The 27,496-nt window shown below is 48.0% G+C and overlaps 1 protein-coding gene across 3 annotated transcripts in view; it reads left to right on the forward strand.

Annotated features, from left to right (window-relative positions):
• SMOC1 (SPARC related modular calcium binding 1) overlaps window positions 1-27,496 on the forward strand; it is a 171,218-nt gene that overhangs the window by 96,692 nt on the left and 47,030 nt on the right. For 2 of the 3 annotated variants that reach the window (XM_008248569.5, XM_008248570.5), the window contains exons 4-6: window positions 6,930-7,029; window positions 9,106-9,153; window positions 26,374-26,463. In XM_008248569.5, the coding sequence (XP_008246791.2) occupies window positions 6,930-7,029; window positions 9,106-9,153; window positions 26,374-26,463 (238 nt within the window). The remainder of the gene's footprint in view (window positions 1-6,929; window positions 7,030-9,105; window positions 9,154-26,373; window positions 26,464-27,496) is intronic. The other variant, XM_089322183.1, reaches the window with a different exon arrangement.

Genomic DNA, 27,496 nt, shown 5'->3' on the forward strand with positions numbered 1-27,496 from the left:
GTGTGGTGGAAGCCACCATGCTGTTGTCCAAGCCATGCTAGAAAAGCCCTCGTAGTCCTCTCTTCCTATAGCCTTGTCGAGAAGAGTTTTCACACCCAAAGGAATTGTATCTGCCAGACAATCAAAAAGCAAAAAGAGCCTCAGTCAGTTCCCTCAGACTCCAGTGCTGGCGCCCACTTCCTTTCCCCTTCTCCCTTCTAGATCAGAGATTTCCAGGGCTGGGTACCATGGTACGGCTCTGTCCCCGAGGTGGTCAGGTGTCTGGGTCAGACTGGTGATTGCTAAGGCTTCTTCCAGCTCTGTGGGATCTGAAATGATCTGAGCACTTGGAGGCGACTTCTGCTGCCTGTGCCTCTGCTGTCTAAAGGCTGTGCACACGGGGTGACTTTGAGGCCCAATGAGATAACCCACAGACCCTCAGTGGGGATCGAGAAGCTGGTGTCATGGCAGTGGGCAGTCGTTTCCATGAGAGGTGCAGCCCCTGTGCATGACAGTTATCTGAGCGCATGGTCCCTCTGTCCCTCTGCTTTTCCCAGTGCTGCCCTCCCCTTGCTCCCCCAGCTGGCTTCCCTGTGAGCTTATCTTCTGTCTGCTCCTCTCTATTCATCCATCACCCAACTGCCTCTGTCGGGAGCACTGGCCTCCCATGTTCTCCCAGGTGTCTGACTGTTGGACTAATCTTGAGGATAAGCAGGCTTAAAATAATTTCACATTTGTCTTCATTTGGACACTGGGCTGTTTGCATAAAGGACTTCTTGCCAGAAATGTTAAACTCTGTGAGCCAGAGATGAAACTTATCTGAGAACACACTGTTTTAAAGGACAAGGACCTTTCAGAAGAGAGCGTGGAAAAGCAGGATTACAGGATAAGTTCGGGTAGTGAGCATTTTGCTTAGTGGTCAAGGCAACTGGGTCCCATATAGGATGGAATGCTTGGGTTTGATCCCTGTTAGATATTAATGTTAGCCATCGCAAAACACACTGAGCACCAGAGTAAGGGAAAGGGTTTATTGGGGAACACCCAACAGACTGGAGTGAAGGGGTGGGGAAGGAAAAAGAGAGAGAAAGAGTATAAGAGAGAGAGCCAGAGGAGAGGAGCTAGTGAGGAGAGAAGATAGAGCAGAGAGACGAGAGACGAGAGGAGGAGAGGAACCAAGAGAGAGAGCCAAGAGAGAAGAACCAAGAGAGCACGTGTTCAGGAACAGGCCCTTTTAAAACTTTGCCTGAGGGTGGGCAGGGAAGCAGGAGCAGCGAATCCCATTAGGATGGGGGTGGAGCTTGACCACAGAGGTTGGGCCATGTGGCCACCTGGCTAAAATTGCGCCAGTTTCCTAACCATGCCTGGTTCTGGCTCCGGATTCCAGCTTCCTGCTAGTGCAGACCCTGGGAGCAGCAGGGATGACTTAGTGACTAGGCTTTTGCCGCCCATGTGGGAGACCTGAACCGCGTTTCCAGCTCTAGCTCTGGCCCTGGCCCACCCCTGGCCATTGCAGGCATTCGGGAGCTAGAATAGCAGAAGGGAACTCCTTCTCTCATATCTTTGCCTCTCAGATAAATAAGTGTTTATTATTTAATTCCATTTTCTATGAACTTAAAAAAATTATTTAGTTAGTTGACAGAGAGAGAAAAAGAGAGAAAGTGCTTCCATCTTCTGGTTCACTCTCCAAGTGCCCACAACAACTAAGAAAGGGCTGGGCTAAAACCAGGAGCTGGGCATTCAGTCTGGGTCTTCCACGTGGGTGACAGGAACCCAGGTACTCCAGTCATTACCTGCTGCCTTCCAGGGTGTGCATTAGCAGGAAGCTGGAATCAGGCCTGGAGGCAGGACTTGAACCCAGGCATCCAGATATGGGATGTGGGCATCCCAAGTGGAAGACAAATGCCTGGCCCTCCACAAACCCTTTGAAGTATCCAAGTGCCCTTAGGAATACATTTGTATTCAGCAGGATGGTTACAATGGAAGCAGGATGGTGACAATGGAAGAAGACACTTTTTATGTCTTAAGGAAGACCCACCAATGGACACTGCAGCCTCCCCAGGGTGCTGCAGTGTGGAATTGGAGCAAGTTCCATGATTTGTATCCATATCTTTGGGGCTGGAACAACCCGGAGTTTTGAGGACTGTGCAGAAAGATAGTAGAAATGGCCGACTGCCTTGTCATTCCTCTTGACCCAAACTTCCCATAGCTCAATTTGAGGCTCTCAGAGAAACAAAACGGTTGTTTTAAATCAAAACTTATTGATTTAAATAGTAAATCTGCAGAGGAGGAAGATACACCAGGTAGAATTTACATCTTGATGGTACAATTCAAAACATTCCTGGAGAAACAGAATTGAGAGATACATTTATTTTTTTTTATCTTTTATTTAATGAATATAAATTTCCAAAGTACGACTCATGGGTTACAATGGCTTCCCCCCCATACCGTCCCTCCCACCCACAACCCTCCCCTTTCCCACTCCCTCTCCCCTTCCATTCACATCAAGATTCATTTTCGATTAGAGAGATACATTTATTTTAATGCAAAAACACTTTTTAAATCCATGCATAATTTTCCCACAAGATGTATTTTCCATGAACTTATAAAAGATCACTCTATGCATGGATTTCAAAAATAATTTTGCACAAAAATAAACTTATCTTTTAATTCTATTTCCCATGAACTTTTTGAAGTACTGTTATATGACAGCCATGAATTTGACAGAATTCACACCCCTATTGCTTTTCTGTAAGAAACCTTGCTTCTCTCCTTTGAGAGTAGTAGGACTATTTCTATTTGAAAACAAACTTCCCATTCCTCCATCCAAACTTTAAAAATGTTTTACTGATGCAGATCATTCTGTCCTCTCAGCTGGTCACAGTAGGAAGTTTTTTGCTCCTCATCAGATAATGCAGCTCTGGTCTGTTTTAGTGTACGGATGGTTTGCTATAAAACAGCACAATGATGGTACAAATAAATAGGCACGGTTAACCGAGCACTCACCCTGTGAGCTAAATGCTTTATTTACATAATCTAAATCTCTCTACCACTGGGGTAGGTACTATTATCTTTTTTTTTCCCTTTTTTAAAATTTATTTATTTGACAGGCAGAGTGGATAGTGAGAGAAAGAGACAGAGAGAAAGGTCTTCCTTTTGCCATTGGTTCACCCTCCAATGGCCGCCGCGGCCAGCGCACCGCGCTGATCCGAAGCCAGGAGCCAGGTGCTTATTCTGGTCTCTCATGGGGTGCAGGGCCCAAGCACTTGGGCCATCCTCCACTGCACTCCCTGGCCACAGCAGAGAGCTGGCCTGAAAGAGGGTTGCCTGACCGGGACTAGAACCTGGTGTGCTGGCGCCGCAAGGCGGAGGATTAGCCTAGTGAGCCACGGCGCCGGCTGGTACTATTATCTTTAATAGTTGTAACATCTGTCCTTTTACAAAAACATTTTTAAGTGTCTTTACTCTTTATTTGAAAGCCAGAGAGAGAGAGAGAGATCTCCCAACTGTTGGTTCACTCCCCAGATGACCACCGTGGCCCAGGCTGGGATGAGGCTGAAACCATGGACCTGGAACCCAGTCCAGGTGTCCTGTGTGGGTGGCAGTGATCCAACTGCTGGAACCATCGCTGCTGCCTCGCTGGGTCTGCATTAGCAGGAAGCTGGAATCACCAGTGGAGCTGGGTCTCAAACCTGGTCTGATATAGGATGCAGGTATCCCAGTCATTGTCTTTAACACTGTGCAAGTGTTCACTCTCTTCCATTTGACATAGATGCAGACAGTCTGAGGCTTGGCCCGATGAAGACGCTTTCCCAGGCTGCAGAAGGAGTTACGTGGGAAAGCTGGGAGGTGAAACAAAGCAGGCTGCAGTCTGTCCTCATGTAACTTTCCTTTTTCTGCAAGAAGATGTCTTAAAAATTCCCCAAGAGACCTTGAAAGCCACCTGGCGTTGAAGATCACAGACAAATCCACTCAGGAATCCTGCGCTCAGCCATCTCCTGCAGTTTTTCTTGCGGTCTGAGACCTTGCTGGTGGCTCCTTTTGCTGCCAGTTGCTCCCCCCCGCCACCCACCTGGGGCAGATGTGCCCATCACTGTGTGTCCCAGGTGCCCGGGGAACATGGCCACAATTCCTCATTCTATTGTGGTTTTGTGGGACTTGGAAGGAGCTCCCAGCCTGAGGATTTTGGAAGCCAGGGTCATTCCTTGAGCCTGGAGAGAAAGGAGCTGTGTTTGGGCTTCTGGGCCTGGCTGGGGGCTGGGAGGCAGTGCCCATGTGCCTGCAGGGATACAATGGGCACTCTCAGTGCGAATATGGCCCCCGGGTCCTCTGAGCCCAGAGGTCAGATTATATTCCCTGAAACAAAGCTTTGGGCTTAGGCTCTTACTCATGCATTGGTTTTCCCCTCAGTAGCCGGAGCTGGGCTCTGTGCAGGCTCCAAGTCAGCCCCTCTACAGCCTGCGTGACTGCAGTGCCTGGCTCCAGTGGTGCAGTACTAAGCACAGCTTCAGGCACCATCCTGGGGGTAGGGGCACAGTCTTCACAGAGAGAGAAGCCAAGGGGCCTGGGAGTGTGTGGCTGCCTGGTCCCTGGGACAAATTTCCCCAGAGATGATTGTTGGCTAAGGAGGAGAAAGCCGCCAGCCAGACTCCATGAAGATGCTGCCGCTGATGAGGAAACATCCCTAGGAAATATTCCCTGCAGGGCTGACAGACCCTGCAGGGGTCAACGCCAAGTTTCCAGCAGCATTGCCCACTCAAGCCTCTGCAGGTTCCTAGAGGAGCCCTGGCCCAGGAGGGGGACGTTGGCCAGGTGTTTCTGACAGCGGAGAGCAGTCACTGCTGCAGCCACTGTAGGTCTGGGCTGCCTCACCAGAGCCCTCCAGGTTGGACATCAGTGTCCTGATTTCGTAGGTGGAGGTCAAAGAGCCAAGTCATCAGTTTGCATCAGACTGGCTGAGGATTCAAACCCAGGTCTATTTAGATTTCATTCTGTTTCACCATTGGGCTTTCTCAGAAGGTAGCACTGACCCAGCCCAAGACCTTGAACTTGGGGGAGCACCTGGGGTGGCATCCATGACCATGGGATCTTAGGAGTGGAATATGGTACTAGGTACAGGCAACAAGCGCAGTCCTTGCATAGGTCGTAGAGGTGAGCACCTCCCTCCTACAGCAGCCATTCCACTGGTAGGAAGAAGGAACCCTCTGTGTTGTCTTGTTCTTGTTTCTGCAACTGGGTCCACAGGAAAACAACTTATCTGGGTGAGAAATTAAGGTGTCTGGTACCATCCAAGAGCAGAAGGCTGTCTGTAACCCTTCTGCCTTAGTGATAACTTCTGGATTTCCCCCAGGCTGTCAGATCTCTTTTTCACTCTGTTCCCTTCTGTACCTCACTGCTCAATTTCTGTTATCCCTGTCTAGCCTCCCTTCCAATATGTCCTTGATTCCAAGAGACACATTTTCCTGTACCTAATATCTTTGCAGTTGGCACATGTCTTGTCACTGAGATCTCCATTTAATGTGGTGGGACTGTTGAAACCTATGCTGTACTTTTGGAATTGATAGAGACCAAGAATGGAGGGACTATGATAACTCATGCCTTTACTCAACTCGTCAATTACCTGTAATAAATTTTAGGCATTCCACTAGATGCTGGGAATCTAGAAATAACTAGTGTTAGCTCTTGAGGTCACTGTCTAGAGCAGGGCACATGGACAACACAAACCCACAGCCTGAGCTCCCTGTGACAAGGGTTCTGGAGCTGAGGAATCCTGACTGTGTGGAGGAACAGAGGAAGGAGCAAGGGGAAGCAGCAGAGGCTGGGACTGCCTTGAGGAAAGGAGGGAGGCTGGGAACAGAGAGTGGGCTAGGAGTAGATTGGGAAATGGTATTCCAGACAAATGCATAGTTGGAGCAAGCAAAGCTTCATAATCCTGGGAAAGGAGGGTGTGCTTGGGGCCTCAAAGTGTTCCTTGTGGCCAGAGTGGACAGTGTGCGTGGAGACAGAGTAGCAGAATGACCTTGCAGATAGATGGGCAGACATGGGGGACCTTGGGTGCCATGTCAGCAAGTTCAATCTCTAGCCTGAGTCCAAAAGTGAATCATTAAGGGGTTGTCTGGAGGACAGTGTGCTTCCATGTGTATTTAGGAACTCCATGGAGGAAGCAGATGGGAAGAGGGGAGTGGGGTAGTGTGGGACGAGGTGGGTGGGGTGACAGCTATTGGAAGAAGCAGGGTTATGCTGAAGGATGCAGAATACCTTGTTTTCCTTCACTATTCCAAGATAGGTGCACCTGACCACGGAGGCTTGAGTAAGACCACACACACAGTGGTGCAGAGGGGCTTCTAGAAGTAGCACTCACAGCTACAAGCGACTCTGCTCTTTCCTGAACCCCGTGATGCATGTCCTTGTCTCAGAGAGGCACGTGGTCAGTGTTAGGCAGGCTGACCTAAGAGTGGGTGCTTGGAAAAGCTACGAGACGAAGAAAAGCTTACTGTTTGCCTTCACTTGTTAAAGAAGTGTTGTCTGAAACCTATAGTGCTGATACTCTAACTTGTACTTGCCAAATGAAGCTCACTGATCAGGATCTTTTAATAATCAGATGAGAGTGTGTACCAGCACTTGGGGAAAAAGTACTGATGTTGATGGGCACTAACACAGGAAAAACACAAGGGACGTCTCTCAGGATGGTGGCAGATGTTCAGCGTTAAGACAGAAGCAGATAAATTGCTGAGGGTGTGCGTGCATGGCACACAGCTAACATGTCCTTGGTGCTGTCGGCTGATGGGTCCACCTGAGAGAACACTCTGGGGACAGAGGTAGGAGTGAGACGTGGACAGAATTCTTCCCGCACTGTATGGGCAGCATGCCCATGCTTGGACAGAGGTGGGACATGACTCTTGATATTGACCCGAAGACTTATGGTTCTCTTCTCGTCCCAATTCCCTGAACAGGTGCAGTGCCACACTTACACAGGCTACTGCTGGTGTGTCACCCCGGATGGGAAGCCCATCAGTGGCTCGTCTGTGCAGAACAAAACTCCTGTATGTTCAGGTACCGTAGAGAGGGCGGGAAGAATGGAAAGGGTTGGAGAGAGACCTCCTGCGTGGTCTCCTGCATCTTTCGGGGGCACCTCCGAAAGGTTATTGGTGGTTTTAAGCCCGTTCTCAGGTCAGGTTGGACCCTGACACACCTGCCCCATGGTCAGCTGGGTGATGAGGATCAGTATATGCCTGTGTACAGGTATTTATTACTTCTGAGTGTAGATTTCTGGTTTGATGCTCTTTGTCTAAGTATTGGCTATCACCTCTGGAGCTGGGATGACAGACATGTCTTCAGCTTGTCTGCTGACTCATTGCTACTGACCCTTGAAGCACTTTACCGAGATGGATTTTGAGACCACCCAGGAGTTCAGCATTGAAGGTTGTAGTGATCAATTAGTGATGTCTGTCCTGGGTACAAGAAAGGAGGGTGGTGGCCCGTGTGCAGCCCTTTCACAGTGTTACATAGACTCATGGACAGCTTTTGTAGCCGCAGCCTTTACATCTGTCTGAGCATCAACAGTGCCTGGGGAAATGGGAAGCCCCTTAGGCTGAAGATCCATCCTCCTTCTCTGTTCCGATCCAGCAGGTCTAGAGTAGACCTGAGGTCCTTATTTGATGACACTTTGCAGATGACAAGACGAGTAGGAAATCACTGCTCTAGTGACCCATTCATTGGGTTAGTCCACAGCAAAAATTAACCCCTTTCTATTGCCAGCTTCATAAACACAGAGAAGTGTTGGTCCAGGGTCAGATTCTCCAGCTTGTGAATTACGGATTTACACAAGCTCCACACTTCCCTTACACTCGGAGGGTTAGGGACTCTCCAACTGCTCCTGGTAGCCGCCGTGGCTCAGCCCCCATTCAGAAGAACCTGTCTTGCTCTGTACTTCTCCACATCTGTGTATCTTCAGATTTTGTTTACTTACTTATTTTTAATTTTAAGTGCAAATCAAGTCTAAAACATGATGCTAAATCTTATGGGGAAGTTATGAAATCTAGCAGTCTTGCTACAGTAACTTTTTCCTTTCTTAAGGAAATTAAGCTATGTGAAAGGAAGAGTGGAAAGGGCAGTAAGAATCTCCATCAGGAAACCCAATTTGCAGGTCACAAAGGGAAGTTTACTTTATTTGTAGTTTACATGGAAATTGGAAACCTTAATTGGGGTTGGAGTGAGGAGGGGCAGGAATTAGCCCTCCTTACAAATGACCTGGAAAGTTTCATTTCAAGCAAACAAATGCACTAGAAACAAGCCATGCAGGGTAATATAATTGAATTCTCACAGAACCGCTAGTGGATGGAGACAGGGTGTGACATGGAAATATGGATTCCTCCTTTTATTTTGTTGGTGGACCCTCTGCAGGTGCCCTTCTGTGGATGAACTGACTTTGCCCTGCTTGTGTGAGGCTGAGATTCATGGGGAAGACAGGTGCCACAGGGTCAGGCCCAGAGGATGGGGGACACATGGCATCCCAGTATTTGCAGGGCAAATGTTTGGCCAAACACACATGCTGCTCACTTCTTGAGGAACAGGCTGTGTCTAGAAAATTGCTTCCATGCCTCAGACTGTTTTTGCCCATTCAGTACAATTGGGCCAACAATTTTCTACTTAATGTAGATGGAAAATCGCCGATTTCCTGCCCTGACCAAGGGACGTCAATCATTGCATTTGCAGTAAGAGGGGGTTTCTTTGCAGTTGGCCCTGCTGACTGGACATGGCTCAGAACATGGACTTGGTGAGAAGAGGGGGACATGGGGCAGTGGAGGCGAGGGGAAGATATTGGAATGTTCAACAAGGGAGTTATGTAGATGTATAATTTTGAAAAAAAATCTGGTCCAGACCATTGCTAAGAAACTTGGAAATCACAGTTCGTCTCAACAGTGCTGGGTTATCAGTGACATTGATGTTAAACAAACCCCACTCGGCATGGATGTATGTACTAACTTTGTATATAATATCCCCCAGTGTGTATACAATACATATATACATGACCATATGCTCATAACCTCAGGCTCTGCCAACTCTTTGAAAGAAACCAACCACGATTCATTCTAAATGGCTATGTTTTTGTTTCCCCTCTCATCCAAGGTTCAGTCACCGACAAGCCCTTGAACCAGGGTAACTCAGGAAGGAAAGGTGAGTGGAGTTTTATGCTTTATCTAAATGTTTGCGTCCAAAGCCAGTGCAAGCAGGAGTTCTTGGACAAGAGAGGAGCCTGGGGTGCAAGCTACAGTGCTCTGCAGAAGGTCTTCTCCATTCTTACTCTGTGGTTTCCTCCCAGAAGCATCGGAGGTAAGCAAGGCTCGTGTGGTGGTGGAGACTCAGCCCCCAGGATTTAGGAGGGAGGTAGGGAGAGTGTAGACTGTGAAACTGGCAGAGCCTTTGTGTGAGCCCTGAGAATCTTGACTCCTTGGAGGAGTTTGGTCAATCAGCTACAAAGGGAGCCAGCCTATAAGCAGAGAGGATGATGAAGGTAGGGGTCAACTCTTGGGTCTCTTGGTTCATAAACCCACTTGAGTATCCTCCCACTCCCTGCCGACTCTCTTTAATAGTTGCTCCAGCAGCCCCGGATTGTCTTCACTAAGATTAGATTGGCTTCCTGAGCAAGCGACCAGTCCAGCTGTTGTTCTGCTTTTGCTTTGTGTCGGATGGAACAGTGAAGCATGCACCTGTGAGAGCAGGGGGTGCCACCCAGACTCCTCACCTCGTTAACATGCAGCTTCTGTGATGTGTGCCTTGTGATTTCCGTAGCCTGCTTATAATCCTAATTTTTCTTTACCTCAAGCAACATTAAATAGCAAATTAAAAAATCATAAGAAAAAGAAATTATCGAAGAGAGATAAAGGTTTTAGATTTTAGTGCCTGAACAGTAGGTTACTCCTGCTTTTTGAACAAAGAGCCCTATGTTTTTGTTTTACACTGGGCCCCCAGAATTGTGGAGCTGGCATATGTCTGAGTGCTATTTAATGGACAAGCCAACATAAGCAATAGGTCCCTGGGATATGCTGTCCACAATTTCCGGTGTGGAAGAGAGTCTGAAGCCTCAGATTCACTGCTGCTTCCCTCTGGGACAGCATACACAGAGAACTGAGTGGAGGTTTCAATTCCATTGCATGTGCAAGCACTCCTGACTCCCATCCCAGACTGAGCATGAGGCTTCCCACCACATCTAGGCTTTGGAACTACGTGCTCATCTCTCTGTGATGTGGAAAGTTGGGTCCAGGGTCTGCTCAGGGTCACTGTGAACTTTGCAGACTTCCTGGGAGACCAAGACCAAGGCCAGGCCCTGGACCCTGCCCTGGTGCTTATGTCATGGGGACAGAAAGAAAAGAAAAAGTCACCTGCTCCAACTACAGGAGATAAGAATCCAGAGAACCTGATGCTCCAAGATGCAGGTGCTCTGAGATGTGGAAGTGGATCATGGTGATGCCATCACCCAACTAGGAAACGTGGACCAATGGACCAGACAGCCTGCCCGCTTCCCCTGGGTGGGAGTGAGTGAGTCCAAAGAAGGGAGGGCGTGTTTTTCCAGACCCTTTTGGGAGGGTAAGGGGAGAGCCACGAGTGCTGGTGGTTGCCTCCCTGATAAAAGTGGGGAGAGGAACACGAAGGCCTCTCTCTGCAAAGACTTGAAGTCCTCAACCCTGTGAATGCTGTGTGTCCATTCGGGTGAGGAAAAGGAGTCACCTTCAGGTTTGCTTGTGGCCACAGAAATCTCCAGAACCATCACCTTTGTTCATGGGTGTAGGAAAAGCACATTGGAACTCACGTGCAGTTGACCGCTCAGATTTTCCCCGACAACAGGAGCAGAGTGTAGGCTGCTGAATGAAGCAGGCGACTCAGGAAGGCCCTGCAGTGGATTTCGGCTCTTAAGCTGGACAGAGAAGTGCTTTCAGGTTGATGTGATTTTGTATCCTGTAGATAACAGTGAAGGACAAACCTGCGGTTATCTGGGGTCTCATAGACCCAGCTGGAAGAGGGCGGGTGAGCCGGGACCGTCAGCTCACAATGAACAGCAGTGAGCACCCTGTGCTCCTTTCTAGTTCTAGGGTTAGCTGGCAGTGAGAGGGCAGAGGAGCCTGCTTCCTCTGGGGGAGGGTGCTGGGGGGGGGGGGTGATGCAGGGGCTAGAAGGGGAAACCTCCTCTCTGAGGCATGACTTGCTGTCAGCTCCCTGCTCTTTGTTCCCCAACTTGGGATGGGTCCCCTCACCCCGATGGTCCTTCAAGGGCTTCCTCTTTGGTGCAAAGTTTGGGACAAGGCCTGAGGGTGGGGCTGAGGGCCGTGCTGGTGCTCAGTCTGTCCTGGAGGCTTGAATGCTGCCCCTTGGTGTCTCTTTCCTTCTACTTTGAAGGATCAAATTAGGTGCTGGATACTCTTCTCTTTGTCTGCCATGGGCAGTGCAGTGAAGAGCAGATTGGGGCCACCTGTAGAAAGGGCTACCTGAAGCCACACCTGCCCAGGAAACGGGGGTTTGAATCGGGACAGGGTGCGAGAGGGCATTCGTAATATCCTGTGTCGACCAGCCACCAGGTTCCTCTTTCAGCCGCCACTTAAGAAAGGAATGTGCTCTGCAGGGCAGCAGGTGGGAAGACACAAAGGCCCCTTGTCTGAGCTCAGCCCACACGTGGGCTGTCCTGGAAGGCATCTCCCTAGGGCTGCAGCGCACAGCCCTGAGGCCTGCCACAAAGAAGTGCTAGGCCTGGGCCCTTGTGCGGGCTGAGGCTGGTGGTCTGGGCTTGTGAGCGGTGGTGGGGACAGCGGGTGAGGACCAGATTTTTTTTTCTCTGCCCCCTCTCCCCCGCCCCTTGCCTATTTGAATATGCCCCACGACAAGGTCTGGGCAGTGTTGGGGGGGTGGTGGTGGAAACAGTTCTCTGCCTGGAAGGAATGAAAAGACGCATTGTGTGACCACAGAGTCTGGGTGCTGGCCAGGAACTGGTCCTCCAAAGGAGAGGAGAAAGTCAGAGTGTTTGGAGGCTGGGGGAGGAGGCCCAGGGAGATAGCAGGAGAAAGGGAGGTGGGAGGGAGGCCAGGTGCACGCAGGTCACAGCCGTTTGGCCTGAGGACCGGAGGCCTGGGTGGCTGCGGTGCCTGGGTCCACAGGTGTGGGGCCCAAAAGAAGTGGGGGAGGAGGAGGGAGGCACTGTCATCTTACCCACACGCACGTGCTCCGTTGGGGGAGGGGCATCACAACTTAAGACTGTTTACCTAATCCCTTGGGATGTCCTTTCCTCGCTCTGTTCTTTGGGCCCCTTGTGTTTAACGGACTCCTTTATGGGCACATGTGTGGTCATTAACACGTGCAGTGTAGGTCCCGGGCCATGTGTTTGAGTTTCAAATATCCATTGATCTGGCGCAATCGCATCCTGGCTGCCCTCACCCCTCCCTCCCCTTTGGTCCTTGCCCTAGGAGTGAGATGGAAGGGGCGCGTGTGCTTCAGAGGTGGTGCACACGTGCACTCGTATGTGTTTTATTGATGCCACAGAGGAGAATCTGCAGAGGGAGAGGGCCTCCGGCAGCCCCTGTGACTCTGAAAACCTGCTGCAGAGGCTGCGAGAGATTGGTGCTTTGGTTTTCCCTGAAGTAGCCCCGAAGGAAAGTGATTGCAGAGATCGCGAACTTGCCCCGTGCAGATTTACCTGGTCATCCCCAGGCCCGTGGGCTTTTCTGCAGCGCCTCTTTGCAGGGTCTGGATGCTAGTTACTGTTGGTGATTGGAGGGGCTTCTGGAATAACTGAAAGTCCAGGGCTGGCCCTCGTCGCTATGCGCGATGTTCGCAGGCTCAGGGGTGGGGGAGTGCAGCACCCCGGCGTCACAGAGGGCTATGCTGGAGGGAAGAAGGATTGAATGAGGGTGTGTGGGGTCGCACTTGGAAGATCTCTGGCTGTCCCCTGGGAGCTTTGTCTTCTGAGTGCTCAGGCGCTCAGAGGCTCTGGGGCGATGCTGTAACAGACGGCAAGTGGACCTTTAGGGTCATCAGAAGTTTGCTGTTTTTCTGTAAGAGTTGGTTGTTTCAGGAAAGTGAGAGAAAAATAAAGGTATTAACACATCCTGCCTTCGTTTCCTGCATGACGACTGTGTTTGTCAAGCCGGTCTTGGAGACAGGCAGAATTTCCAAAATCCAACTCACCTTCGATTGCAAAGGCTTTTTAATTTTTTAATCCCCTCCACCCCGGTCCCATATATAAGCGCTCCAAGTCGAAAGTGAGGCACACGTGTTTCTCCAGGGTCCCCCTCCTCCACATCTGAGTCCCAATTTCTAGAATCTCTCATGGAGCCTGGTCTTCAGGTGGCTGTCGGCTTGGAGACTGTGTCACTCAGGTGGTGGATCAGGCGGCACTGAGCTTTGGCTTGGCGGTTGTCGCAGATGAAGGGACAGGGATAGCTCCAGCCTCAGCGCTCCTGGGGCCTTAGCACGACTTCGGTGCCCTGAGCTTGGCTGAGGGGTGCCAGGCTGTCTTTCGGGGTACATCCTGCATGGGAATGACTTCAAACTCTTCCCAGTTATTCCACTTCCTCTTTCCCTATCATGGAGGTGGAGGCTGGACCAGAAGTTGGATCTTTCGGCACTGCACCTTTCGCATGGCAAAGGTCTGATGACGTCCCAGCCTGGGCTGGGTTTGGATGGAGTCAGTATTGACCTCTACTCCCATGGCTCTTCCTTGGTGGAGAAGCATTCCCTGGAGACTGTGTCAGCTGCAATGTAGCTGTGGGCTGGCAGCATGCATCTTGCTGCTGCTGTCTCATGTGCTGAGCCGCCTTGACTGTGTCTGGCATGTCAGTGCTCCGGCATCGCGGGGGGCACCTTCGGGAAGGGCTGTGCTAGAGTCCCGGGCCCACACGATGTGTCCCTCCTTCCACAGCTAACGGCTCCTGCAGCGTGGTTCCCCCCTCCACCCCGCTCCCATGTCAGCACTTATTCTAGGTCTCTGAAAGGAAGTTTATGCATGAAGAGTGCAAAACTAAGAGTTTGAATCCTTGCCATATCCCCATCTCTGAGGCCTGGAGAGCAAACGGGATTTAAGGATTTAAGGAAACACTTCTTAGCCATAGATTCATTTGCGTCTCTGGTGGTATTTGTAACCACTGGCATTTATATTTGGTGTATATATGAGGGAACTTTAAAAAGTTCATAGAAAAATGGAATTAAAAGAAGTTTATTTTGGTGTAAAAAAGTCTAAAGTCTAATTTTTTATAAAAGGATTTACTTATTTTATTTGAAAGGCAGAGTTACAGAGAGAGGGAGAGACAGAGAGAAAGAATGAGAGAAAGAGAGAGAGAGAGAATCTTCTATCTGCTGGTTAATTCCTGAAATGGCTGCATGGGCTAGAGCTGGGTCAGGCTGAAACCAGGAGCCAGGAGCTTCACCTGGGTCTCCCACGTGGCAGCAGGGGTCCAAGTGCTTGGGCTATCTTCCCCAGCTTTTTCCAGATGTATTAGCAGGAAGCTGGATGAGAAGTGGAGCAGCCAGGACATGAACCAGTGTTCACAGGGGATGCCACTGTTGCAGGTGGCAGCTTAATCTGCTATACTACAACACCAGTCCCTAATTTTTGAGATAAATTATTTTTAATGTAATTTATGGTCAGAGAGAGAGAAAGAAAAAGAGAAAGAGAGAAAAGTAGAAAAGAAGGAAGGGAGGAAGGAAGGAAGGAAGGAAGGAAGGAAGGAAGGAAGGAAGGAAAGAAGAAAGAAAGGTGGATGGAGGAATGAAAAGAGGGAGGGAGGAAGGGAAGTATCATTATATTCTTAGATTGTATCTGGGAACTACATTAAATCTGTTCTCTCTATATTAAATGAACAAAGCAAAATTAAATAAATGAAAATTTAAAGCTTTGAGGTCCACACATGCATGTGGTCTTCAAAAAGTTCACAAAAATGTGCACCATGAGAAAACTATGCATGGGTTTAACAAATTTTTTTTGAAAGACAGAGGCTCAGAGAGGAGAGAGAGAGGGAGTGAGAGGGAGAGCACTAGCTCTCCCATTCATTGGTCCATTCCCCAGATGCCTGCAACAGCCAGGGCCAGGGCCAAAACCAGCAGCTGGGATGCAATCCAGGTATCCCACATGAGTGACAGGAACACAATCACTTGAGTCATTGCTGTTGTGTCTCAGGGTCTGCATTGGCAGGAAGCTGGAGTCAGGAGCCAGAGCCAGGAATCCAACTCAAGTACTTCAATATGGGCCACAGGCATGTTAACTGGTGTCCTAACCACTAGGCCAAATGCTAACCTCTCAAAGGTTTTGTTTGCACAAAAATAAACTTATCATTTTGGTAAATTCATAGGCTGTTTTTGTTGGTGACTTTAAAAAAAAAACTTCCAGAAAAGTTTTAAATTTTCCTTTTTTAAAGATTTATTTATTTATTTGAAAATAGAGTTACACAGAGAGGAAGAGAGACACACACGGTGGGGGGGAGGGGAGAGAGAGAGAGAAAGAGAGAGAGAGAGAGAGAGAGAGAGAGAGAGTGAGAGAACCTTCTATCTGGTTCACTCCCCAAAGAGCCACAATGGCTGGAGCTGGACCAGACCAAAGCCAGGAGCCAGGAGCTTCATGTGGGTCTCCCACTTGGGTGCAGAGTCCCACGCACTTGGGCCATCTTCTACTGCTTTCCCAGGTGCATTAGCAGGGAGCTGGACAGGAAATGGAACAGCTGAGTCTCGAATTTGCTATACTACGCCAGCCCACAAGTTTTAAATTTTTAAAACAAAAATTGCGAGACAGTAATACAAAGAGTTTCCATACATCCCTTCTCCCACTTCGCCTATTATTAGCATCTCATATTTGCATATTTGTCACAATTAATGAACCACACTCAGCTTCCCCTAATTTTTTTAAATCTGAAGTCCTTTTATCCCTCCCACTTTCCCACCTTCTAATAATCAGCATTCTATGTTCAGATTGAGTTTTTTTTTTCTTTTTTTAAATTTTAGCTCCCACATACCAGAGAGAATATGTGGCTTTTGTCTTTCTATGTCTGGCTTATTTCACTCAACATGATGTCCTCTGGTTCCATCCACTTGCTGCAAATGACAGGATTACATTCCTTTTTGTGACTGAATATTGTTCCATTGTGTATATATGCCACGTTTTCTTCATTCATCTGATAATGGGCATGTTGGTTGATTGTGTATTTTGGCTATTGTGAACAGTGCTGCTATAAACATGGTGGAGCAGGTGTGTCTCTTTGATACAGTATGTTCATGTTTTTTGGGTATACACCCAGGAGTGGGATTGCCGGATCATATGGCAGTTCCATTTCTAGTTTTTAATGAGATCTCCATATTGTTTTTTTTTATTTTAATAAAAGACATTTGTTTATTTGAAAGTCAGAGTTACACAGAGAGAAAAGGAGAGGCAGAGAGAAACAGAGAGAGAGAGAGGTCTTCCATCCGCTGGTTTACTCCCCAATTGGCCGCAACAGCTGGAGCTGCGCCAATCTGAAGCCAGGAGGCAGGAATTTCTTCCGGGTCTCCCACATGGGTTCAAGGGCTCAAGGACTTGGGCCATCTTCTACTGTTTTCCAAGGCCACAGCAGAAAGCTGGATCAAAATTGGAGCAACTGGGACTTGAACTGGCACCTATATGGGATGCTGGCACTACAGGCGGCTTTGCCAGTGCCACAGCACCGGCCCCAGCTCCATATTGTTTTCCACAGTGGCTGTGCTATTTACATTCCCACCAACAGTGTGGTGGGAATCCATATCCTCCCTGGCATTTGCTGCTTGCTGTCTTTTGGATAACAGCCATTCTGGCAGGGATCAGGTGACATCTCATTGTGGTTTTGATTTGCTTTTCCCTGACGGCTAGTGATGTTGACCATTTTTTCATATATTTGTTGGCCATTTACATTGCTTTTTTGATAACTGTCTATTTAGGTCCTTTGCCCATTTCTTAACTGGATTGGGTTTTGTTTGTTTGCTATTGACTTTTTTGAGTTCCTGATATAATTTTGCATATTAATCCTATGTTGAATAAATAGATTGCAAATATTTTCTCCCATTCTGTCAGATGTCTCTTCACTCTATTGTTTCCTTTTCTTTTAGTTTGATATAATTGAATTTGTCTAGTTTTGCTTTTGTTGCCTGCACTTATCATTTTTTAGAAAAAGATTTATTTATTTATTTGAAAGGCAGAGTTACAGAAAGAGACAGACATCTTGCGTCCACTGGTTCACTCCCCAAAAGGCCACAACAGCCAGGGTTGGGCCAGGCCAGAGTCAGAAGCCTGGAACTCTATCAGGGTCTCCCACATGGGTGTAGGAGCCCAAGTACTCAGGTCGTCTTCTGCGGCTTTTCCAGGCACATTAACAGAGAGCTGGGTGGGAAGCAGGCCAGCTTCCCCAGCTGGGACTCGAACTGGCACACGGATCTGCTGTCACAGGGGCAGCTTAGCCTACGGCAGCACAACACTGGTCCCTGAACTCTCTCTCTCTCTCTTTTTTTTAAGATTTTATTTACTTATTTGAAAGTCAGAGTTACACAAAGAGAGAAGGAGAGGCAGAGAGAGAGAGAGAGGTCTTCCATTCGCTGGTTCACTCCCCAAATGGCTGCAATGGCCAGTGCTGTGCCAATCCGAAGCCAGGATTCAGGAGCTTCTTCCGGGTCTCCCACATGGGTGCAGGAGCCCAAGCACTTGGCCCATCTTCTACTGCTTTCCCAGGCCATAGCAGAGAACTGGATCGGGAGTGGAGTAGCTGGAACTTGAACCGGCGCTCATATGGGATGCTGGCACTGCAGACAGCGGCTTTACCTGCTACACCACAGCACTGGTCCCCAAGCTTATCTTTTAATTCCATTTTCCCATGAACATTTTGATGCATCCTCATGTTTATTTAGAATTTACTAAGTGCCAGACTGGTTATAGTCACTGAGAATCCAGCTGTAAGTGAAACCTAACATAGGAGCCCCAGCCTTACCTCAGGAGACTCACATTCTAATAGTCCTCAGCCTTTATTATGGAGATTAAGGTAGAGATAAGCCTACCAGAGGACAGCAGAATTCTAGAAACTCCAAAGTTGTCATTTCTACAAAGGGAGGTGGGGAAGGCAGGTGGTCTTGGCTGGTGGCTCCTGTAGCCAGAGTCCCTAGGGAAAGCCCCTTGGACTTCTATCCATTGGTTCACTCCCCAAATGTCCACAGCAGGCAGGGCTGGGCCAGACCAAAGCCAGGAGCCAGGAACTCGATCCAGGTTTCTCACAGGGTTCCAGGGACCCAAGCACCTGGGCCATCATTTACTACCTCCCAGGGTGTCCATTAACAGGAAGCTGAATGGCAATTGAGTGTCTGGGACTTGAACCGGCACTCTGATATGGGATGTCGTTCAAAGCAGAGAAACAGATACACAGAAAGATTTTCCATCTGCTGGTTCCCTCTTCAAATGCCCAAAGCTAGAGTGATTAAGACAGTGTGGTATTGGCAATGGGATAGAAACATAAACCGATGAAACAGAATAGAGAACCTAGAAGGTTTTTGACAATGGTTCAAAAGCAATTCAATGGAGAAAAGATGGTCATTTTGATAAACGGTGCTGTGGCAACTAGACATCCGTGAGCCCAGAAAGACGAGCAAAACCAATAAATCAACCTGAACCCTCAACCGGCACTCCATGTGGACGCTGGTTTCAGTCCTAGCAGCTCCACTTCCAGTCCAGCTCCATGCTAATGGCCTTGGAAAAGAAACAGAGGATGACCCAAGTGAATGGGCCCCTGCACCAACATGGGAGACCTGGAAGAAGCTCCTGGCTTCAGCCTGGCCCAGCGCTGGCTTTTGCGGCCATCTAGGGAGTGAACTAGTGGATGGAAGATCTCTCTCTCTGTCTCTCCTTCTCTCTCTTGCTCTGTAACTCTTTCAAGTAAATAAATAAACCTTTAAAAAATCAAAATAAATTATATATAAATTGAGTTTCAAATAAAAAAATGTTGCTCTACAAAATACTCTATAAAGGGAATGAAAATGCTGCAAGTTGGGAGATGTATTTACCAACCACACATCTGACATAGGACTTTTTTCAAAAATAAATGAAGAACTCTCAAAATTCAACAGATAGTTCAATTAAAAAATTGGCAAAATATACCAATAAACATCTTACCAAAGTATATATACAGAAGGCAAATGAGCACAAGAGAAGAGGTTCAACATCACTGGACACAGGAAATGCAAATAAAGACCATGGTAAGATATTGCTCCATACCTACCAGATGAATTAAAATAAAAAATAGCGATAATACCAAATGTTAGTGAGGCTGCAGAGAAAGTGAACTTCTCATATATTGCTGGTAAGAATGTAAAATGCTAAGAACTCTGGAAAATACTTTGTAAGTTTGTTTAAAAAAAAAAAAAAAACCTAGGTGCAGACTTTGTGGCATAGCAGGTTAACCTACCGCCTACGATGCTTGGATCCCATATGGGCACTGGATTGTGCCCCAGCTGCTTCATTTCTCATCCAGCTCCTGGCAAATTTGGGAAAAGCCGCAAAAGATGGCCCAAGTGCTTGGGCTCCCACCAGCAATGTGGTGACCCCTGGCTTCGACCTGGCCCAGCCCTGTCTGTTGCAGCCACTTGGGGAGTGAGCCAATAGATGAAAGATTTGTCTTTTTCTTTCCCTCTCTCTCTGTAACTCTGACTTCCAAATAAATAAATAAATCTTAAAAAATAAACTAAACATAAATTTACCATAATCTAATAGTTGTAACCCTGAAAGTTTATTTCAGAGAAATAAAAAGTTATGTCCACACAAAAACTGGTGAGTAGCAGCTTTATCTGTCATAGCCAAAACAATGGAAACTATCTAAATAGTGGATGAAACAAATGATGGTCCATCCGTACCACAGAGATAGCTGAACAAGAAGCTGTTGACACATGCAGCTACCCGGATGCTGTCACAGGCATCAGGCAAAGTAAAAGGAAGATCATACATCAAAAGGTCATCTATAACATTATCCATTCACATGTCATTCTAGGACTGACACAGTTAGAGAGATGGGAAACAGATTGGTGGATGCCAGTTGTGTTGGATGGAGTGAAGGAGGAGAAGTGTTGAGGAGAAAGGATAGCACAAGGGAGATCTTTGTGATGATGGGATCATTCTGCATCGATTGTGTTGGTGGTTTCATGACACTGCGTAGAGCTACACACACACACACACACACACACACACACACATGTAATTGCATGCAAAGCTAGTGGAGTTTGGGGCAAGTGTTTGGCCTAGTGCTCAAGATGCCTGAATCCTACATCGGAGTGCCTGGATTTAATACCTGGCCCCATCTCCTGATTCCAGCTTCCTGCCAATACAGACCAGGGTGGGAGGCTATAATGATGGCTCAAGCAAGATTGAATTTCTGGCTGTCAGCTCCTGACCCAGCCCATGCTATTGAGGACAACTGGGGAGTGAACCAGTGGATAGGAGTTCTCTGTGTGTGTGTCTCTCTGCTTCTCAAATTAGTTAATTGATTATTAATTAAAAACAATAACCAGTGGACTCTGAATAAGGCCCATGGTTATACCAACTTCCTGACTCTGATGCAGTAGTAGTGTTACCTACATATTGCTATATGACTTATGTAATTATGTTAACCCTTGGGAGAAACAGGATAAAGGGTACACAGAGCCTCTCTGTATTATTTTTATAACTTCCTGTGAGTCTACAGTCATGTCAAAACAGAGTTAAAAGCATGAGCGGAACCTTCTGTGGGGACCCAGCCCTCAACCCAGTCTACTGCTGCCAGTGCCTGCCTCTCCCCTCCCACCTGGGTCACCCTTTTCCCGCACCTCCTGGTTTTGTTCTTCCTGGGGGAACCTAGAGCTTGAGGACATGGGGAGCTGTTTGCAAAAAGCTGGCATGAAGCTTGTTTTCACTCAGGGGAGGGAGTGAGCAGATGTGTAAACAGAAGGGTGGACATTGCCCTCGTGTTCTGGAAAGGAGCTGAAGTGCCCAGGTCCCTTCCGCTGTCACAGGTCAGGTGGATCACAGGCCATACCTGGGCCTCGCTGGTCACAGGACGTGCGTCTCAGGCAACTCTGAGTCTGATGAGCATCCCACCTGCTGCTGGTGTGATGCAGGGACTTTTGCACACAGGCGCGTGGGTATCTCCCTCTGGAACCCAGAATAAGTCACCTTGATTCCACACTGGGCCCCGACTCACATGTTGGATGGGAAGGGTGTCAATGTGGTCCCCTCATTTTACCAGGTTGAAGTGCAACTCCTTGTCTTTGAAAAAAGGTGGACAGTGGCGACCTAGAAGAATATGATGGTGGCTTGCCAGGGATGGCTGTGGTTTCGAAGGGTCTACTTGGAATTATTGAGAGCTTCTCCAAACCTCAGGATGGGGGTGGTGGTTTCTTTTTCCCTCATTCTCCAAGGCTCCTCCATCTCGGAGACCCCAAGAGATGCCATTAATACGGATTCCTCCTCTGGCCCCTTTGACACACTTGCTTTTGAAGGACCTGGAAGAGAAAGCTCTTTGTTTGTGGTCAGAATAAACTCATTGTACACCCAAACAATTAACTCCTCAATGGACTTGCCAGCCCCTTGAAAGGGCTGGCCCTGCGTCCCTGGACCTCTCCGGCTCTATTCAGTGCCTTAAGCACACCAATGTTTTTGGGGTTTTGTTTTGTTTTGTTTGTTATTCTGAAAAGTCTTTCCCTGAGAATAGTCAGAGCGGATCAACATTGTCCTCAGCCCCGCATTTATCTCCCCTAGCCAGCGAACGTCAATCAGGAATCAAAAAGCCAAACAGAGGAGGCTTTGAACAGTGTCATCGGGGGTCGAAGTGACTTCCAGCTGTCTGTGCGTGGGCCAGGCCTCCTCGCAGGGCAAGGAATTGTGCTGTCACACAAGCCCGCTGTCTGTATAGGCTCCCAGAGCCCTTGCAGGGGCCGCGACTTTCTGGGCCTGCACCTGCGAGGACAAGGCCTGGTGGGGGCTGGGGAATCTTGGAAGGACAAACGCCAAGGCTCTGGGTCTGGGCAGTTTCCAGAGCTGCTTCGCTGCTGTTGAGGCCTTGAGCAAATCACTGCTTGTGTTGAAACTCAGTTATTTTTTTTATCTGTGTGGCGATATCCTCTGCCTTGATGGTGGTGAGAATAGATGTGGAGAGCCACCTGCCAGGAGCGGAGCACGGCAAAATGTTTATTGTGTATTATGTTTATTACATTTATTATGTTTATTACATTTATTGTTAATCTTGACATCATCCTTGAGAAATTCTTTCAAGTTTACCTTCTTTCTTTATTTCAGTGTTTCCAGATTTACTTCTGTTTCTCTTGCCCTGGTGTTTTTTTTTTTTTTTTTTTTTTAAACTAGCCTTTGAATTGATTGTTCTGGGAGCTCTGTCTCCTTTAGTCTGGGAGAGCATTATGGTATTAAAGAGAAATAAAGCCTTCCTGTTTGAGGTCCAGAAGAATCACCAAGAATCAGCATCAGGCACCAAATCGTCATATGTATCTGTGTAAACTAAGATTCAGATATCTTTCATTCAAATATGTGTGAGAGCCCCCCCCCCACACCGTGTAAGGGGTTTCTGTTCCCTGATGGTTACTTGTGATAACCTTAAAACCCTCTCCTTTTTGTTTTAACGGCTTTATTAAAGGATAATTTACTTACCATAAAATTTGCTCAATATGGAATTTAGTAATTTATAGAGCCATGCAGCCATCGCCAGAGAACATTTCCACCATCCCCAAAAGAAACCTGGAGCCCAGTTACGATTGCACCCCACTCCTAGCCCAGCCCCAGAAAATCAGTCAGAGATCAGTCCTCTGCCCCAGTAGGTTCCCCTTCCCTAGACGTTCCATATGAATGCGACTGGATGCCACGGAGCAGTTGCCTCTGGCTTCTGAGCTTCACCTAGCACAGTGTTTATGAGGTTCTTCGTATACTGTCATTTCTTTTAATTTCTGAATAGTATTCCTGGATGAATACTTCACAGTGCGCCAATCCATAGCTGCCAGGTGTTTAGATTGCTTTCCGTGTGAGGCATTTGGAATACTGCTATGACTATTTGTATCCCTGTCTTTGTGTGGACACCTTTTTATTGCCCCTGGAGAGATTTCTAGGAGTGCGACTTTTGGGTTGACTGGTAAGTTTATGTTTAGCTTTTGAAAGAAATTTCTAGACACTTCCAAAGTGTCTGCCCAATTTTATGTTCCCACCAGTGATGGAGGAAGGTTCCAGTTTCTCCACATCCTTGCCAACACTTGATGTTATCTATGTTTTTGATGGTGAGCATTCCAGTGGGTGGTTAGTTATATCTCACTGTGGTTCTACTTTGTCTCTCCCTAACAACTAATGATGTTGAGCACGTTTTCATGTATTTATGTATCCGTAAATCTTCTTGGGAGAAATGTGTATTAAAATAGTTTTCCCATTTTAAAGGTAAGGCTGTTTGTCATCTTACTGGGTTTATAATTCAATTTTAAAGCTTTGATTAGATTTCATTTTATAAATCCAAATTTGAACATAAGCAGTTGAGTAAGATGGCTAAGACTTGTGGAATTATATACTCCCTTTAGTAGGTCTTTAAAGGCTTTTACACCTACACAATGTCCTGGAACTTGGGAGGCAGGCATCTTTCATCTTTTATGTTGCTGCCCAGAAAAGTAAACTGAGGGGTTTGGGTTACCCAGCTTATTGGATGTAAAGCAGGAATCGGTGTGATCCCACTTGAGACTGTGGGGCCAGGAGCACATAGAGAACTTTACTCTCTCTCTCCAGGGCCTGGTGTGGGGCCTGGGGCTGCTCCAAGGCTTGCCTGGAAGCAGAACTGATGTGGACCTTGGACCCAGGCCCTGGACCTCTGCTGGGGAGAAGAGGTGTGCTTATTTGCTGGGTCAGAAGCCAGGTGTCCAGGTGCCCGGAGATGATGGCTAGAGGGCCCTGTTGGCTTTGGCCTGGCCTCCTGGCCGTTGGGCCTGCTGGATATCACAGGTGGCTCCTGGCAGCAGGGCGTCTTGTCTTTTTCTCACTTCGTAAAGATTTCTACCTCGGGCCTCCCTGTGGCAGAGCAGCTGTATCTTGTGACCCTCGGTGACCCTACCCTGCAGGAGGACTCCCTCTCTGTAGGTGGCTTCGTGCTCCCTGGGCTTCCATGCCTGCAGCTGGGCATGCTGTGGAAGTCAACACCTGCAGAGTGAGGGCTTCCCTAGGAAACTACCGTGATCTCCTGGAGCACCGACCTCCGATGCTGATGGCTGGGCCAGAAGGGTATCTGGATGATAGGAGCAAAAGGCGGGATGTTTTCAGTTATCTTGTTCCAGAGAGACACACAGCTTTTGAAATACAGGAGGATTTTAATGTCTATACTGAATGTTAAAATATTGCATAAGCCATTTCGCAACAAAGTTCTCACCGTTGTCTGTCTTGAGATATTTGAGTTCTCACTTGCCCTTTGTAAGCCTGTAAGACTCCTAAGACGAAGCCAGCCAGGGTGGAGGGCTGAGCATACTGTGCTGGGTTATTTACACTGTGAACTCTGCATCCGGCAGGAGCAACCAAGTGTGCCTTGCAGCTGCCAAAAGACTCCGTTCAGTGGCTCCTTGAATTCAATGGAAAGAGGTGTTAATGGAGTCGGGGAAGTGATGCGATTTTAAAAATGATATTGTGTGGCTCTGCTGTGTGTATCCCTCCTCAGTGACCTCCAGATCAAACTCACACAGTCTGGCATCTAAAGGTGCCTGCTCTGGACTCCAGTTTGAGGCAAATAAGATATCCAGCTTAGTCACCCCTCTGTGGATGCTACACCTCTCTCCTGGGGATGATTGTCAGTTCAGGATCACTGGGTCCGCTTGGAGAGCTGGGTCTTGGTGTCAGCCAATGATACTTTCACACGATTGTCAGGTTGTTCGCCTCTGCCTCCAGCCAGGGTTGGAGTTTCTACAGCTCTTGAATCTTAAGATCCCGGTGAGATCTTGAGTCAAGAAAGATTGATTCATCTTATCCCTTCCAGATAAGATGCAGGGTGGTCAGCCAGAGGCACCGGGAGGGATGTTACTGACCATCTCCGACTGCCAACAGAGTCTACTTGAGAACTTGTATTCTCCATAAATAGTTCCGTTCTCCGAGACCTCCGAGGGGGGAGTGGGCTGGGAAGAGGACGATGGTGAGATCATCAAACCTTCTGGGACAACAGTGACAATAGTGCTCTCCTTCTCCGCTCCTAACCCTGAGGGAGAAAACAGAGGGAAATCTCTAAGCCGGGTTTTCTCAAGATGGGTGAAGATCCCCGCTCTCAGCCTTCACCAAGGGGTGAAATTGTTTCTCGATGGATGGGAGAAAATTTACTCTTCACACACAAAGCATGCATACGTGCACATGCACAGGCATACACACTCACACTCATTACGTGAGATGATGCAGCTTAGCTGTCGTATGGAAATTTCGTTAGGGAGGTGATCAGGAAAAAAATTGTCTACAGAATGCCTCTTATAAGTACAATAATGGAAAAGAAGGTTGGGAACCCTGCTTTAAGCTGAGGTTTTTGGGGCCTTGGTGGCAGTAATTCAGAGTCCTGGGAGGCCTATAAACAAAGGCCATGCTAATTCTGACCTGCAGAGGTCCCTGCTCTGCAGAGAGCTGCCAAAGTGCTGGAGTGGTAAGCATTAGAACTTTGTTACTGAGAACTCTCTGCTCCCACCACCTGTGTCAGAAATTTCAAAGCAAGCGTAGGGAATAGCTGCAATTTCCCATTTTGTTTGCCTGCACCTTGTACTAGGAGTTGGGGTGCATGCTGTTCCGTTGCCAGAAAGGTTCGAAGGATTCCTGAACCTCTTCAGTTCATCATGCTGGACCGAGATTGGTCATTCCTACCTTCTCATCCTCTTTAGGTGAGGGTGGAGAAACAGCTGGAGTTTGGAAAGGAATAGCACCCAAGTCTCTCGTTTGTCTTAAGCTCATTTCAATCAAGGAAACTAGAAAAATATTCTGAGTTGACCCCTTTCATAAGAGGCAGGAACAGAACTGGGGACATCAGAATTTGATACCCTAAAATTGTCAACCTTACTCTAGCAAGCTTGGCTGGAGCTCAGGGCTGCTGGGGAAGGTACCTCCTCCCGGCTCTCCTGTGGGGAGCAACAAGGGCTGACAGAGTCATACCAGTGTCCTCCGACTTCAGAGAAGGGGTCCCCAAAGCCGTGAAAACTGGCTTGCTTTTTGTTCTGTCTCCTGGGAGGGTGTGCGCACAACTGGAATTGTTCTATTGTTGGTGTTTCTCTGTGGGTTTTCTTTCTTTCTTATTCTTGCCTCCTTTCTTTTCTCTTCTTTGGATTCTTCACTGGGCCTTGGCCGGGCCATGTACAAACCCCAACCATTCAACAGTGCTGGAGAGTAGATAGTATTTACCTCAATAATGGTAGTCTCTTTTCGCTTTTTTTTAACCCTCAATTCAGATGACGGATCAAAGCCGACACCCACGATGGAGACCCAGCCGGTGTTCGATGGAGATGGTAAGCCCTTGATTTACTCCAAGGTCTCGTTTTTCCACCCATTTTCAGGTTTGGGAGAGGTCTTAACTTTGTATATTTGCTTAAGCTTTATTATTATTATTATTCATTTTTTTTAATTTCAGATTTTCTCAGTGTAAGTTGGGTTGTTTTAACCTTTTAACAAATGTAAATTCTCCAAGGTATGGAGACACTCTCCACTTCTGGGAAGGTCCTCCATTCTCTCCTGGCTTCCTGACTTTCTCCCCATGTCCAACATCAACACAGCCTGGACAGACCCTGTGAACTGCCAAGGTCATGTCCAGGAATGTCCCTTTTTTTTTATTTTTTTTTTAATTTTTTTTTTTTGACAGGCAGAGTGGACAGTGAGAGAGAGAGACAGAGAGAAAGGTCTTCCTTTGCCGTTGGTTCACCCTCCAATGGCCTCTGCGGCCGGCGCACTGCACTGATCCGATGGCAGGAGCCAGGAGCCAGGTGCTTTTCCTGGTCTCCCATGGGGTGCAGGGCCCAAGCACCTGGGCCATCCTCCACTGCACTCCCTGGCCACATCAGAGAGCTGGCCTGGAAGAGGGGCAACCGGGACAGAATCCGGCGCCCCGACCGGGACTAGAACCCGGTGTGCCAGCGCCGCTAGGCGGAGGATTAGCCTAGTGAGCCGCGGCGCCAGCCCCAGGAATGTCCCTTTAGTAAATGAATCAGCACTTACATGTCTAGCACTGTGCAAGGTCCCTGGGGATGAAAAGGAAGTCTATGAATGTCAGCCTTCGCTCTTATCATGCTGGCAACTGTTAGAGAGCTTAATGTGCTGAATTCTACGATTTTGATTGTTTTAAATGACTTCTTTATTTGTTTGAAAGTCAGAGTTACAGAAAGGGAGGGAGAAAGAGAGAGAGAGAGCTTCAGTCTACTGGTTCACTCCCCAGATGGCTGCAATGGCCAGGGCTGGGCCAAGTAGAAGCCAGGAGCCAGCCTTGCTGTTGTGCCCACCTAGGGAATGAACCAGTAGATGGAAGATCTTCTCTCTCTCTCTCTTTCT

The sequence above is a fragment of the Oryctolagus cuniculus genome, chromosome 20, assembly GCF_051225735.1.
Source record: "Oryctolagus cuniculus isolate XC-2025 breed Fujian yellow rabbit chromosome 20, ASM5122573v1, whole genome shotgun sequence".
Classification (NCBI taxonomy): domain Eukaryota; kingdom Metazoa; phylum Chordata; class Mammalia; order Lagomorpha; family Leporidae; genus Oryctolagus; species Oryctolagus cuniculus.